At 34.6% G+C, this 16,261-nt stretch overlaps 1 protein-coding gene across 1 annotated transcript in view; it reads left to right on the top strand.

The window, feature by feature from the left end:
• Positions 1-13,203, top strand: part of Atf2 (activating transcription factor 2) — an 83,658-nt gene extending 70,455 nt beyond the window's left edge. Inside the window, exons 13-14 of the mRNA XM_074071139.1 lie at positions 5,728-5,833; positions 10,632-13,203. Coding sequence (XP_073927240.1) covers positions 5,728-5,833; positions 10,632-10,858 — 333 coding nt within the window. The 3' untranslated portion in view covers positions 10,859-13,203. The remainder of the gene's footprint in view (positions 1-5,727; positions 5,834-10,631) is intronic.
• The last annotated feature ends 3,058 nt before the right edge of the window (positions 13,204-16,261 follow it).

The following is a 16,261-nucleotide window of genomic DNA, read 5'->3' as shown; positions in this document are numbered from 1 at the left end:
CCCTTGTTCCTTCCGTTATTGCTTATACTCTCTCTATAACAAAATTAGAAATAAGGGCAAAATAGTTTCTGCTGGGTATTGAGGGGGTGAGAGGGAGAGGGAGAGGGCAGAGTGGGTGGTAAGGGAGGGAGTTGGGGCAGGGGGGAGAAATGAACCAAGCCTTGTATGCACATATGAATAATAAAAGAAAAAAAAATCAAAAAAAAAAACTTCTCAAAAAAAGATTAAAAAATTCAATCTATCTGGATATATTAACCTTGGGAAGTATCTGTAACATGCTATCATGGCAGCAAGAAAGTTGCTGGAAATAGCCCACATGTCCATCGGAAGGAATGGATAAATTATTCTATATGCATACATAAGTTGTAATATTACCTATGAAAAGCAATAACTATTAAAGCAGAGATGAACCTCAAAACATGCTGAGGAAAGAAGTCAGAATAAGACATCACACATTGTATAATTCCACATACATGAAATATCCAAAATGGATAAATCCATAGAGACAGGATGCATATTTTAGTGTGATGGAGTGGGACTGGGGAGAAACTACTTACCAGAGCGATGGAAATGTTTTATATCTAGAGGTGGTGTTTACTCAACATCCTGAATGTACTAAATGCCACTTTAAAATGGCTGCCTTTTTGTTATGTGAATTTCACCTCAAATTACTAAAAAGTTGGTTGTATAATTAAAGGTATAGCATGATCCTTTTTTACTAATGAAAGATCTATTGATAGATAAACATATGTGTAGAATTTGAATAGAAATGACTTCCTAAATATAGGTAAAATTATAAGAATGACATGTACCAGGATGAAAATAGTGGCATAAGGGGATTAAAAACAGTTTTTAAATGTGTGACAGATTTTAGTTTTTCAGAGTGTTAAGAGTTAACATGCTTATAATAAATTCATGGAGCAAAAATTTCTTTCAGGCTGCCAACAGCAAAACCGTTAACTGTGAAGAGCAGAATGACTTGTAAAGAAAATTGAATGTCAAAGAAATAATTAAATTCTACTTTATGTGATAACATTCGTCAATTCTATATATCCTTAATAATCCTTCATGTGACATAGAAGTTTAGCTGATCAGTGTAGTGGGCAGTAATGACCCATGGTTACTTAAAAGGTTTAACGAGTATTGACACGTGGTTGTTCATTATCTCACCAAGTACATATTTGATTTTAAAGAAAATAGTAATTATTCAACTTCGTTGCCCCACTCACTACATTAATCAGGTTTTAGCTTTCTAAAATTATTGCTAAAAAAAGGAATTTCATCAAAGTATATTACAGACATTTATGGTAATTACACTAAGAATTGAATACTGTTAGCTATCAGTTACTGCATTTTTGAAGTAATATTTGTTCTATTACTGTTATTCTTTACTTAAAATGTTGTTAACTTACTGAAGGCATGGCTCAGGTGGTAGGGGACTTGCCTAGCAAGCATGAAGACCTGAGTTCAAACCCCAGTATGAGGGAGGGCATAGAAGCTGGTGTTAACCTGCTTTGTCTTTAAGTTATACTCATTATGGGGGTCAGTTTTCAGTTTACTGTTTTAGTATGTTCCCTTGGTGTACCAAAAGCCATCCTCGTTTCTTTATAGACAGTAGCTCTAACAATTATTCTATGGATAAAACTGGGAAAGATTTTTTTGTTGTGGATTTTATTTTATTTATTTATTTTTGGTGGTACTGTGGTTTGAACTCAGGGCTTTGCACTTGGTAGGCAGGAGCTCTACCACTTGAGCCACTCCTCCAGACCAGTCTGGACCATGATCCTCATTTTTTATGCTTCCTGCCATAACTGGGATGACAAGTGCATGCCTGCTATTGTTTGAGAACTTTTTGCTTTTTGCCCAAGCTGGCCTTGAACTGCAATCCTCCTGATCTCAGCCTCCCAAGTAGCTAGGATTCCAAGCATAAGCCACCAGCACCCAGCTTGGAATTTGCTTTTTAAAACTTGGAAATTGCAAAATAGGTGTAGAGTAGAAGCTCAATAAATTGATAGAAAAATACTTTCAAATATAAAAGCTGAATACGTGAGGATTTTTCACTAAAACGTTAATGATGTGAAAAGGTTTTGTTTATTGATTCATTGACTTATAGGTAATTGGGTCAAGTCTTTTAGTACTAGTACCTAAACAATATTTTATTTCTGTATTAACTACTTGAAATAGAAAAAGTAGCAACAATTCAAAGATACTATACAATGTGTGTTTGGTTTAATTATTTAGCAAAGGACTGGAGGTGTGGCTCAAACAATAGAGCATCTGCTTTACAAGCACAAAGCCCTGAGTTCAAACCCCAGTCCCACCAAAAAAAAAAGTTTATGGCCATACCACCCTGAACGTGCCATATCTTATCAAACTTGGAAGCCAAGCAGGGTTGGACCTGGTTAGTACTTGGATGGGAGAAAAATTGCTGGGAAAAAAATATTATTCTGTGATGTAACTGTCTTCCCTTTTTTTCCTGAGTTTTTAACTGTATTTTAGAAGGGGTAAGGAGTAATATTGATACTACCTCTACTTTGTGTGTTTTATTGTAGGTTTGAGAATAGTACTTATTTTCACTAAAAGTGTTCCTGAACCTTTACTTCTCCATCTGCCAAACTGATAGAATAAGTATGATTATGAAGATCAAATGAGATGGGATAGAAATGTATTGTAATTATACTGTGCAAATGTGATTTATTCATCCTGTGTGGAAGTCATAAGATAACAGGGGATGTAACAGTGAAAAAGACATTGTCTTTTCACTTAAAGAATTTGTGATCTATGACAGGACACAGACACAAAACAAGTAATTCAATGTGAGAATAATAGAGGGGCTATTCCTTTTCCTATTCATTTTACAAAAATGCTCCCAAAATATGTATAGTTCTAGTGAAACCCTGAATGTTTTCAATATTGTAAAGATCTAGTTATTGTCAAGCATAAGGTTTTATATCCACAATAACACATCAAACTGTGTGGTGAGAAGCCAATAAAAGTAGTCTAAAATAATCCACAGAGTAGATGGTAGAAGTGTACACATTTTTTTAATTTAATATTAAATCTCTTTATGGCTTAACCATCTCCTCAAATTTACTTGGACCTAAGTAAACTCTGTATGTGTGTTTGTGTGTAAGTAACCAAGCAACCTTTCTAACTTTACTTGCTAATATCATTGTGTAGAGGAGTCTTCACATTATATTTGTTATATAGTATCCCTCTCTTCTTACCTGCCTTCTAATCTTTTTATAGAAAAATTTCATAATTAAAATCATAATTTATGCAGCCACTTTATCCAGTATTTCCCTTATAACTTATATATTAGTTTCCCCTTCCCTTCTTGATCTTTTCCGGTGATCACTGAAAGTTTAACTCAAATTAAAATTCAATGAGCACAAATACAAATTGCAATAAGAATCAAGTGCCTTATCTTTTCAATCCTTAATGTTCATGACCCATTGTGATCTAGTGACGTCTTCACATTTGTTTAATTGTTAATGGACCAGGTAATCTAATTAGATCAACAGTTATACATAAGCAACTGTTAAATTTGAAATATAGACTCTAATGTCCCATTCATTAGTTCCAAACTTGTCTTTAAAAAGAGAATTTGAATGTATATATTTAATTTTATATGAGTTCATAAGGATATTAAGGATTTGGGGGTTGGTTTTTTTTTTTTTGAGAGACACGCTGTTTAGTTTAGGCTGGCCTCAAACTCAACAATCCTCTTGCCTCGGCCTCTCAAGTGTGGGGATTACAGGTATGTACCACTATGTCCAGCAATACTGTTTTAATATTTAATCCTCAAAGTCCTTAAATCAGTATTTTGTATACATCAATTCATGTAACTCTCAGTAATTTTATCGTATATAGCATTTTGTTTCATAATCTAGTTTATGATGAATGTGTGGAGTATTTAAGGGAGAAGAGAGTTGTGATTTTAAAATTTTGTAATTAGGTGATGCTTCCTTTCATAACTGAGTAAACAATATAGCTATGTTGGTAATATTGTTAGTATAAATAATGGAATCAGGACCTCAGACTAATTTTCCTCTATTAAAGCTATTTTAGTTCACCTTCTCTGATAGTTTTTATTGCCTGAACATAGAATTACTGTAGACCTCACTAAAATACAGCTCTCTGTTCGGCCCATGGTAGACTGTGTACTATGCTCCAGGGATACATAGAGAAGGATGCTCTCTGCCCTCAAGAAATTCTCAGTCTGGTAGAAGTGGTAAACAAGTACACCAAAATTTGCAATCTAGAGTGAAAAGTACTGAGTGAAACAGCTTTGTCTAAATATATTCATATGTATATGGCTGTGGGGTTACAGAAATGGAGGCCTATCATCTTTCCCAATGCAAGTTTATATTATACTTAGTTGCCTGTTAAAGATGAGTGAAATAATTAGCAAAGCGAAAGACACAGGAAAGACTTTCTAGATAGAGACAATAGTATTACTAGTCATTCAAGACTGCTGTTTTTATAAGTCAGGACAAATACTGGTTTTTCATATACTTCAGACTAATTGGCAGTGAGAACATGATAAACTTAAGATGTATTGCTAGTCTTTGGTATGGTTAAAGAATATTTTTGAAACACAGTTAAAAACAATATGGCCACATTTACCAGATTATAAAAGATTATAGACTGGGCACAGTGAATGGCTCACAGCTGTAATTGCAACTGTTTGGGAGGCAGAGATTGCAATGATCCCAGTTTAAGGCCAGTCTAAGCAAAAAGTTAATGAGACCCCCATCTTAACCATGAAAGTGGGCATGGTGTCTGGGTGTGGTGGTGCACACCTGTCATCCCAAGTACATAGGAGACATCAATAGGAGGATCGTGGTCCAGGCTAGTCAGGCAAAAATATGAGACCCCAGATGAAAAATAACTAAAATAGAAAAGGGCTGAGGGATATGGGTCAAGTTGATAAGAACAACTTACCTAGAAGTGTGAGACCCTGAGGTCAAACCCCACCACCACCAAAAAAAAAGGGAAATTAATGAGTGAAACTTAGATGTCAGTGTCAAAGTCAAGCTGACAGGTGGGAAGTGGAGGAGACTTGCATAATAAATATTGAATTATTCATAACAGATTTCTCATCAATAGTGTCATTAGTGAGCTATAATTAGTGGTGTTGACACCAGTAGTTGCAGTATTTCATAGAAATGAGTTTTCTAAATAATAGATTATCTTTTAAAGCAAAACTCTTGAATTTTACCTTTTGTGCTTTGATCATTATCTACCTGTTCTTTTCTTAAGTACAATATTCTAAACATAACTTTTCACTCAGGGTTTAGAGTTGTTACAAGCATCAGTTTTAGTCTGTGCTTAAGTAAAGTGTTGTAGTTCACTGTTGGCATGTGATGAACTATTTGATGAAACAGACTTGCCTTTAGATTGTTTGACTTATTTCTCTTGATGTTTATGTTTCTAATATGCTAAATTATTTTACATTACTTTCAACAGGTATAAAGCTTGAAATATGTTACCCATTATGATGTTATCTCACTTAAATTTTTATATAAGTTGTGGGTTTTGTATAATTTTAAAATATAAAAACTGACATGCATTGATTAGGCATATTTAAGCAGCGTATTTTCTTTATTCCTTAATGACCTGCTAAAGACGTCCAATTTTTATATCTTAATCCTTGCTGTTTTAAACAGTAGAAAATTGGTGTAGTCTAATGCTGGTAAGGTACATGAGTTGTTTCTTCTCCAGAGCGAAGTCACCCTGCTGAGAAATGAAGTGGCACAGCTGAAACAGCTTCTTCTGGCTCATAAAGATTGCCCTGTAACCGCCATGCAGAAGAAATCTGGCTATCATAGTGAGTAATGTTCCATTACCTACGCCTTAGGCTACATCAGTGAAATACTGCCAGAGTGAGCAGAGCCGCCATTAAAAACAATGGAGAATGTAGTTCTAATATTTAAGATTAAATATCAGAATTTCTGCAAGGTTATAGAATGGGGTGGTGAGAGGTATACTTTTTAGAATCTAAAGAGCTTTTGAGTATGGGAGGGGGTATAATTTTTTTAATCTAGAGAGTTTTGAAATTTACTTCTAGTTTTTTTCTAGGCATTGATGAGAATTAACAAAATAGGTATAGCTAAAAATTTTAGATATACTCCTAAGTAGCAATGATATTTTGTTTATCTCAGGATAATACTTTGTCTTAGCTTCACAGGGTGAAACACTACCCCATTCAGTAATGGAGATTCTTTTTAATCAGCTGTCTTCACTTAATGTATAATATTCATTTACGGTTCAGTTTCAGGTCCTGTTGCTTTCTTAGGTAATACAGCATTGTGCAATATTTTTATTGTTGTGAAACTTTATGTAGAGCCATCTTATTACTCATAAAAATGCTAAAACAACAGCATTTTTAATTTTAATAATTTAAATTATCTGCTTGTAAGTTTTCTTGTAAATGTTTTCCCAAAAAATGAAGTTCTTCTGTTTCAGCATTTTAGAGGTTAATTGTGCTTTTTCCTTTCTGTAATGTCCTTCGTTTTTGATAAGATGCACAATGTTGGAACCAGCTGTTACTTTTGAATAAATGGCCAATTTTGTCCATTGCACACAGATTTGCAATAACAGAGTTGGGAATGCATTAGATAACATTCATAATATATAACCCATAGCTTTCATTTTTATGATTTAGTGATATTTTAGGATATTTGTAAATGTGAAGATTGTTTCAGCCATATGTATCCACTTCATTTTAATTTGCTAGTGTCAGTAATTCAAAAGAATGAAACATTTTGTGTTGGATACAAACAGTTCCTCAGGTGCTCACGATAAAACTTAATGGCTACCATCTTTACTTGTAGTCGTTGTAAGCAGTTTCATCAGAATGGGCAATATTTTTTAATTTAAAAGATTCAATAGATTTTGCAACTCTCAGTTGCCATGTATATTTAGAACACTGGTTTTTGTCAGTTTTGAGCATATAAATCTCAGTTATTTGATATCTCGTCACTTTGACAGGATAGTGAAACACATTGTGGAGTAAATTGGAACCATATAGAAATATGTTTGGGATTTATATTAACAATGATTGCTGCAGGGATGAGGCCATTATAGTTCCCATCTGACTTAACAACATAATTTCCTATAGAAGCCACTGAGTTCAGCATTATGCATACATGATTTTCTTCAACAAGAAAGCCATCTTGAATTTTGATAGTTTAAAAGGAAATACACAGATGATTCTATAAAATTAGAAATTAACTCATCTTAAATTGAGTTTAATTCAAAATTATAATTTTTTAATCTTTGATAATTTATTGGATAATCCCAAAACTTTTAACTCTGTTATCCAGACAGTATACATTGAGCAAATACAAGCCAAATATTCATTCATTTCTACAATTGTTTTATAAAGATATTTTGAGCATATAAATATGTGGGTTTATCTTCTGTTATATAATATTATTGAAAATGTGGGTTAACAGATTTTAGTGAATGGATTGTACTAGCCTGTGAGAATCAAAGAAACGAATAAGACATTTTTTTTGTTTGGAAATACACTTATGTTTGTTCCTGTCTAGTCATTTAGGAGATGAAATTAACCTAAGTAAAGGATAGATTTACTATGAAATTAATTCTCTTCAATTCTTCAGAGATAATTGGAATCTGTAGAAATTTTGTAGTAATTTCATTTCAAATTTGAAATCTTTGTACAGTCTCACTTTTATTGATTAATAGTCAGGGTAGCAATAGAAGTTGATTAAGTGAATGTATCTTTTAGAAATTCACAAATTTCACCCTCAGTCATGTTGTCTCATACAGCAGTTATAAATGGTGACTGACTGTATTACTAACTAAATCTTTCAAAACATGTGAAAGAAAACTTAAGATTTAGTAGAAATGAAAAAATACTACAAAGTCTGGCAAGTAAGTGATGGTCCTAAGTCACAGTCACAAGGTGTGTCAATTTTAACACTGAAAGTCCTGCACCATACTATAGGAAACCCCTCAGTCATGGGAAAACCATGACCCTAAATGTTAAGCGATATAACACATGGAATATTGATTGATATAAAACTTTAATGAAAAAAAACACATTTTAAATATTTGGGTTTCATGAAGAATACAGCATAAAAATTATAATCATACGTGGAAGGCCCTAATTGAGTACTAATAATTTCATTGAACATATTAGTGAACATAGGCAGTGAACTTTCTATATAACTGAATTGTCAAACATCTGTTTTTAAAGTAGATATGCTTTAAGCTAAAAGTAACAGCTCTTTGAGCGCAGCATGATGTGTCTTTCTAGTACTTATGATTATGCTGTTCATTTTCTCCTCTCACATTCCTAGAATTAGCCGTCATTGCAAAGATATTTTATATATGTAATTTATAATCACACAGTTTATAAGTGACGACTGGTACATTGTACCGCCTAAAGATTTACTTTACCTAATTGTTGTTTTTTGGAGTAAAAGAGATAGTAAAGTTTATTAGGAAAGAATATACTTTCAGTAGACTGAAGGTGGGTCATGTCTAGAGAGAAGAAGGACCTACTTTGCTATTTAAGGACTCCTTTACTAATTCTGAAAGTATGTAGATAAGCACTCCTCCATTATGTTTAATGTTTGAGTCATTGCCTATAGTATACATTTCCTTATTCTGCTTATCCCCACCAGCCTCTTTGTGTGTGAAAGCTGATGTGTCCCTAGAACTTAACACTTAGGTAAAGGTCAGCTTGTTGTTCTGTTGAAGAATGTGGTAAAATAAACAAATGGGGCTGTTTAGTGTTCTCTACAAATGAGCTGTCATCACCAGCATTTTCTCTCCTTTGAAAACATAACTATTGTATTGTCTACTTTAAATAACTGAGTTACAAATATTTTATAATATTCATTACTGCTTGATCAGAACGGTATTCCTCTGGTTATATAATTTTTAAAAGATAACTAATTGTGATTTTTTTATTGTATCTTGAGGTCAAGGTTGATCTGGGGGAATAGTTTTGCATTTATAGCACATTATAGAGAAGATGGGATTTCATCTCATTAATACATTTTAAAACATTCTTTTTAAAAGTACATGGATTTAGGACTGGTGGAATGGCAAAAGTGGTAGAGCATCTGCCTGGCAAGTGTAGAGCCCCTGAGTTCAAACTCCAGTACTGCAAAAAAAAAAAAGGTACATGAATATGAGGCTCATGTGTCAAAATTTAGAAAAACTATATTTCAGACAATCCTTAGAATGGGGAATTTTATTCAAGCTTAAACTGTGCTTGCTACATATCCTTTCCCTCCATCTTCTGCATTACATACTGTGGGATAAGTCTTTTTTAATTTTTTAAGACAGGTCTTTCTATGTAGCCCATACTGGCCTCGAACTCATGCTTCTCCTGCCTCCACCTCCCAAGTGCTCGGATTATAGGCATATGTTATGGGATAAGTCTTGCTTCAATTCATAAGGTCCACAATTTTTTTTTTACTAATTAGCTTTCAGAATGGGCATCTGCCCATTAATAAACAGGCCAGTCTTCATTCTCAGATTTAATAGAAAGCCTGCATACTGTCACTTCTAAACACTAAATACACATTATTTTTCATGCCAAGTGAAAAAAAGGTCAAGTTCAAAAAAATACATCCAGATGGTACTGTTTTTACAATGTTTAAAAGTAAACAAAGCTAAGTTATATTGTTGAAGGCTATATACCAATATGGCAAGTCTACAAAGAAAAGACAAGGGGCCCGTTAAAGAAATGTCACAGTAGTAATGACCTGTGGCAAGGAAGGAATGGTATCATTGGCAGTGTTCTCTCAGAAGGCTGGGCTTACAGGTGTTGGTGTTATTGTGCCTTATAACTTACATATGCATATATCAAATTTTTTACTAAATGAAATTACTCGGTTCTGTTTTGCTAAAACAAGAAAGATGTAGGAGATTTATGTTCAGGTCTAAATTTTATAGATTTATTTTCACACATATTTAGAATGCCCTTTCCTGAATATCTTTTCAAATGCAGCATCTAGTTTTGTAGAGATTTTTACTTGAATCCCAGTTAATTCATGTAACTAATAGCTGGTGACATTTGGACTCTAAATACTGCTTATTCTCATGTGTAAGCATTATTAGAATCAGGTATTACAATTGTCCATGGTTGCAGTAGACAGAAAATCAGCCAGAATAAATACAGTTTTGGGAATGCAGAGGGAATAATTTGGAAATGTAATTTGTATGTAAGATTCATTTTGTTTATGCGTGTGGTTATAATTTTTTTATCTTTTCCTAAGAACGACATGTAGGCAGATAAACTGGCTTTGTTCAATGTGTTTCTTGATGTTTGCTTATATCTGTGAGGGGCTTTCTCCCAAACTCCTCTCCTTAGCATAAGTTAGCAATTATTTCTTCAGTTCTGTTCTTTGAGGCACCTAGGTGTTCGTTCCCATACGCATGGTTGTTTCCTCATTTGATGTGTTACAGGTAAAATTGTGTGCTTCATGACTTCACCTTTTCAGTTCCTCAGTTCTGGTCATACCATCTTAAGTAAAAATTTAGTAAAACGCCTTCTAACTTTTTACTCTGTGTATTGACTTGATTGACTGATACTTTTTACACATACTTTAAGAAAATGAACAATTTTTCTTTTATCCATGTAGCTGCTGATAAAGATGACAGTTCAGAAGATCTTTCAGTGCCAAGTAGTCCACATGCAGAAGCTATCCAGCACAGTTCTGTCAGCACATCTAATGGAGTCAGTTCTACGTCAAAGGCAGAAGCTGTGGCCACTTCAGTCCTCTCCCAGATGGCGGACCAGAGTACAGAGCCTGCACTTTCACAGATTGTCCTGGCTCCCTCCTCCCAGTCGCAGCCCTCAGGAAGTTGATTAAAACCTGCAGTGCAGCAGTTTTAGATACTCATTAGTGACTTCAAAGGGAAATCAAGGAAAGACCAGTTTCCATTTATGCGAAATCTGTGGTTGTAAATTTTTTTTTTTTACTTGAAATTAAATTTGGCTCTAAAGTTGGTGATCAGACTGAACAACAGTTTTTAGTCTCTGGAAAAAGACTGATTTTGCTTTTTTTTATAAATATTGTTAGATATATTAATTTTTCTGTGCTCATTGTGTAAATTGTATCATAATTCATTGTGGTTTATTTCACTTTTAATTTGGTGGTGTTTTAATAAATGGGGGTGTTACTGAATCTCTCTTCCCACTTCCATTTCTTTTCCCTACCCCTAATCCTCAACTATGACGGTAGTGTTGTTATCATTTATACCAAAGTTCTTCATAGTCCCTCTTGACTTTGTGATGTGAACAAAGTCCTAAAGCACTAGGCAAGATGAAGATAGAAATTTGCTTTTAATCTTTTTGCCTTTTATTTTGCACATTATGCAAAAGGAAGTATATTAGAGAACACTTTTTTTTAAGTGAGCGCAAACATGATAAAAGACATACAGTGCTTTTATGCACGTTCTTTAATCAAGGTCATTAATAGTACTGCATTTTTTTAAGATTTTAAGTAGACAAAAATTGTGGAATCTTCAGCATTTCAAAAATGACTTTATTTTTTAAGTCTTAAATTCAGTATTTTAAACCTATGTTTGAGGCTGAAAAATAAGAAATTATATAATGTACAATACAGGGTTATCAGATATCTAGTAATTTTTTAAATTAGCTCTTGTTATTTTGGGAGTTTTGGGACTTTGGGTTTTTTGGGTTTTTTTTTTTTTTTTTTTTTTTTTGGTTTTTGGTTTTTGCAGATTTCAGGTTACAAACTGAGAAGTTTATGCATAATCAAGTATGATATGGTTGCCAGAAAAGCCTGAAATTACTACTTAGAAAATGTACGACTGTTTACCCCCATTGTCTTGTACTTGCGATCTAACTTGTACTTATTCTTGTGAAAGCATTGTCATCTTTTAGTAGCAAATTTTGATAACGTTTTCTCGTGGGAAAAAAACCAGTATCTATCTATAGAACAATGTAATTATACTGTGGGAAATATGAGTGAGGGAGAGTGTGTGTTTGTGTGTGTGTCTTTCAATAGTTTATGCCAGCAATCTGCTTGAATGTTTAATGATGCCTTCAGTGTACTGCTGGCCAATAGATGATTGCAGTTCAAATGTCACTACTGTGCAGGCTTGGGCAAATAACATTCCATGACGTAGCTTGTTTCTGATGAGATGATTGTAGGTACACTTTCCTCATTATCCAGTCATCTGTGGGATACTGAGTTTTCTAATGTGCCATTAACTATTTTTATTCTGCACTTAGGTTCAAAATACAGTACAATATTTTAAATAGACTAAATTGTTAAACATAAAAATGTAGTAGATGTGCGTAAGAAAACTTTGTAAAATAGCTCTTTGTCTTACCCAGTAGCAACTTCTGGCATTGAGCAGGATTCCATTATGTAAATATCTCTAGTGCATTTATAATAAGTCGTGCAGTTTATCCTGCCTCCATACTGCACTGTCTCCTAAAGTCTCAGAGCTGTCTCCTAATGAGACTGACATTTAAAAAGCCTATGTGGAATATCCCACTTGCCTAAGTTCCAAACTGGGGAAGATGCAAATTATACAAATGACATTTCAGGACTTTTAAGTATGAAGATAATAGGAATTTCATTGTTTGGCTTACTAAAGATAAGAGCATTTTTAGTTGATAATTCTACTTCTAAATTTTTCTCATTTTTAACTGACTTCATAATTTTAAAGTAACCAATTTCTAATCCTATTCTAATCTAGTTTCTAAGTTTGCCATAGTTATGCTAAGGAGTTGATCTCAAAGGCACAAAATAATGAAATCTTCTAGAAGGCTATTTTATTGTAATTCAAATGGGTTAGGAAAAGCCTCAGTTTTTCACTCTCCAGAGTCCTTCAGTGCATTTTTCTTTCATCTTATTATTTATGCAAGTTAAAGTTCTTTGGTAACAGAATTCTTGCAACTGTAAAATAAAAGTACATAAATGTAAGAAGTCATGTAAACAGTTAATGAGCTTACCAAGGATAGCAAAACTTTCATTGTAAATCAGTCTGTATTCAGCAAATAAAATCATTATTAGTTGTATAAACACAAATTCCATTTTGACTTCCAGGATGTCACACTACTTCTGTACCTAGCATTTCAAGTCCTTATATTTGCAATGTTACACAAACTGTACTGTTTTCTTTTATGTGCAGTTTGCATGAGTAAACCATCAGAGAATAAATTCTATCTTTAAATTAGTTCATACTTTGCTTGTTCTTACCTGTCTTTAGTGAAGTTACTTCACCTAATAATGTTTTTTTTTTTTTCCTTTAGGACAGTTATTACCTGAGAACAACCTGAGATTCTTTCCCTTTCTATGGCGAAATTCATTACCTCTTGAAGAGCTTTGAATTGCAGTATGTTCGGGCCTTGTTCCCCTTCTCCGAGTCACTCTAAGTTCCATTCATTTAATTCCCCAGTCTGGGACACCCCCTGAACCTCAGCCCCAGACTCAACCTGGCCATGACTTACACATCATAAACATACATGCCCAGCACTGAACTAACCTTCCCTCGGATGTACCCTCAGATAAACTCTCTTAATCTTTCTTAAGCCAGTTGATAACAGCACCGTTCTTCCAGTTGTTTAAGCCGAAAAAACCCTTGTCACTCTTTATTCCTCTCTCACAGCGCACACCCATCCCATCAGGAAGTACTGTTTGCTTTACCTTCACAGTAATCCATTAGAATGGAACCCCTTCTCACTTACACTGCTTTCACCCTAATGTGTGCACTCATCATTCTTCACTCAAAGTGCAACAGTTACAAGATACTCTTCACTTCCACCCCTACCACCACAGCTTATCCCCAGTACAGTAGCCAGAGAGACTCTTTTAAAATCTCAGGTTATGACCCTCCTCGGCTCAATCCTGGAGTGGTTCCCCATTTTACTCAGTAAGAACTCAGGTCCTCAGAATAGCCTACAAGCCTCTCACATCCCATTACATCTCTGACCTCATCCCCTACCAGGTTGTTTTAGTCAGTGAATGTTTTATTTAGTGCTACTAGGTGTCAGAGGGCTTTCTAGGGATTCTTTAAAATACCCCAGTAGCCAAAACCCCAAATCCCTGCCTTCTTGGAGCTTACATTCCAAAGGGGATATGGGAAGACACAATAAGTGAATTGTACGTAAGAAGGGGTAAGTCCAAGCGTAGAAACAGACTTAATGGGAGTGTTTCAGAGAAAGCATGTGGAAGCTCTGCCAGGTTGAGCTAATCTAAGGAGATGCAGTTAATTGTGCAGCTATTTTTAAATGCACCCATTCTACCAGTGTGCTTAAGGGAGATTATGTGATCCTAAAGACTCATGGAGACAGGCTGATTGATGTTCAAGCATACCTCCTTTTATTGCACTTAACAAGTACTGCATTTTTTTTTTAACAAATTGAAGGTTTCCTGGTAACCCTGTTTGAGCAACTGTCAGCACCATTTTCCAATAGTGAAGGCTCAATTATCAGCATTTTTTAGCAATGACATTTTTAAGCTGGGCATGGTGGTGTGCATCTGTAATTCCAGCTACCCCAGGGATGAAGATGGGATTGTGGTTCGAGACCAGCATGGGTAAAACTTAGTGAGACCCTATCTCAAAAACAAGCTTGGCGAGGCAGCACACATCTATGGTCCCAGCTGCTTGGGAGACAAGTAGAAGGATCACAATCCAAAACCAAGTCCTGGCAAAGTTAGTATGAGACCCTACCTGATAAACTAAAAGCAAATGAAGAAAGTGAATTAAGGTATTGCACATTTAATAGATTGTGGTGTAAACATGACTTACATATGCAGTAGAAAACCAAATAGTCATGTGACTCACTTTTTGCAGTGGAAAGGAACTCATAGTACCTCCAAGATACGCTTGTATTATGCTTGACAAATAAGGCATGTATTAAAAGATAAAACTCATTTTCTTTGACTTATTCCAGAGAAGAGGAAAATAATCTCTAGTCTATTGCACATACTTCCTGTTAAATGTAGTTTTGCTAATTCTGTATCTATAAAATATACACGTTTTAATGTCTTGACAATTTGTGAAAATATAATCATAAGGAAACCCCATTTATTCCTAAGCCTTTATCTTAGATGAATCTTCACATGGCATAAGCATGTTCTCAAATACCTGGAGGACACTTACCAATGTAATAATAAAAAAGTTTAAAATACTTGGGTTTTTTTTCTAGGTGGGATTGGGGCTTGAACTCATGGTTTCATATTGCAAAGCAGGTGCTCTCTAACTCCACACCTGCCCATTTTACTCTGAATTTTTTTTGGAGATGGGGGTCCTGGCCTCAAACCATGACCCTCCCAATCTCAGCCTCCCAACTAGCGAGGGTTACTTACAGGCATGAGTCACTGGTGCTCAGCAATAAAGACATCTTGAAGTAATTTTTAACTGATGTTTCTAAATTATCTTGAACACAGAATAGTTAATTTTGAGACAACTAAAATTACACCATTTGTGTCTGATGTAAAAAATCATTTGTTTAACATAAATACAAATGGACTTTTCCTTCTATTCTTACTTACATTTTTTAAATTGCAGATCTTTCAAATTATCAGTACAATAGTGAAGACTTCGGTGCTCCTAGAGGCAAAGTTGAGATTGTAGAGTGCTGACATCCTATGTGGGTGTCAGGAGTAGAACAAAGTTCTTTATAAATGAATACATTGTTCAGCCATTTAAATGGGTGCACTAAGCAAATTGCATATACTTGGGCAACAAGTGCAAGTGTTTCCAAAATTAGTTTCTCTCACAATAGTAAAGACCATGTGATACTGGAACATACAGTAGAAGAAAAACCAGGCTGTTGTAGCAGTTCATAGCACCAACATATCAAGCCTATCAAAGCACTCAGCAATGGGCTGGCATCTTCATGCCAGTTTTCCCAGTGGCTTTCCGAAAAGACTGTGCACTGTCCTCATTTCCCTGGTGCACGCCCTCGTCGTGATCATACACCTTTCCTTGCCTTCCTTTTGTGTTAGATTTTATATTTAAGACATTGTTTCCTGACAGAATTTTCTTAAACATAATTTCTTTTTTGTTGTTTTCGGTACTAGGATTGAATTTGTGGGCCTCATGCTTGCTTAGCAGGCGCTCTACTACTTGAGCTCATCTCATGGTTTTAATTATACATTACTTCAATTATTTGGGAAGGTATTTCTGATTCTAAATCTCATTTTTAATGATGTCAAATATGAGTTGGCTTATTTTGCTTGCTGTAAAAGTGCACAAAAGAGTGTTCTCCCAAAGGAACTCCTTTTTT

This window comes from Castor canadensis, chromosome 4, assembly GCF_047511655.1.
Source record: "Castor canadensis chromosome 4, mCasCan1.hap1v2, whole genome shotgun sequence".
Classification (NCBI taxonomy): domain Eukaryota; kingdom Metazoa; phylum Chordata; class Mammalia; order Rodentia; family Castoridae; genus Castor; species Castor canadensis.
This window is presented reverse-complemented; position numbering and strand designations above follow the sequence as displayed.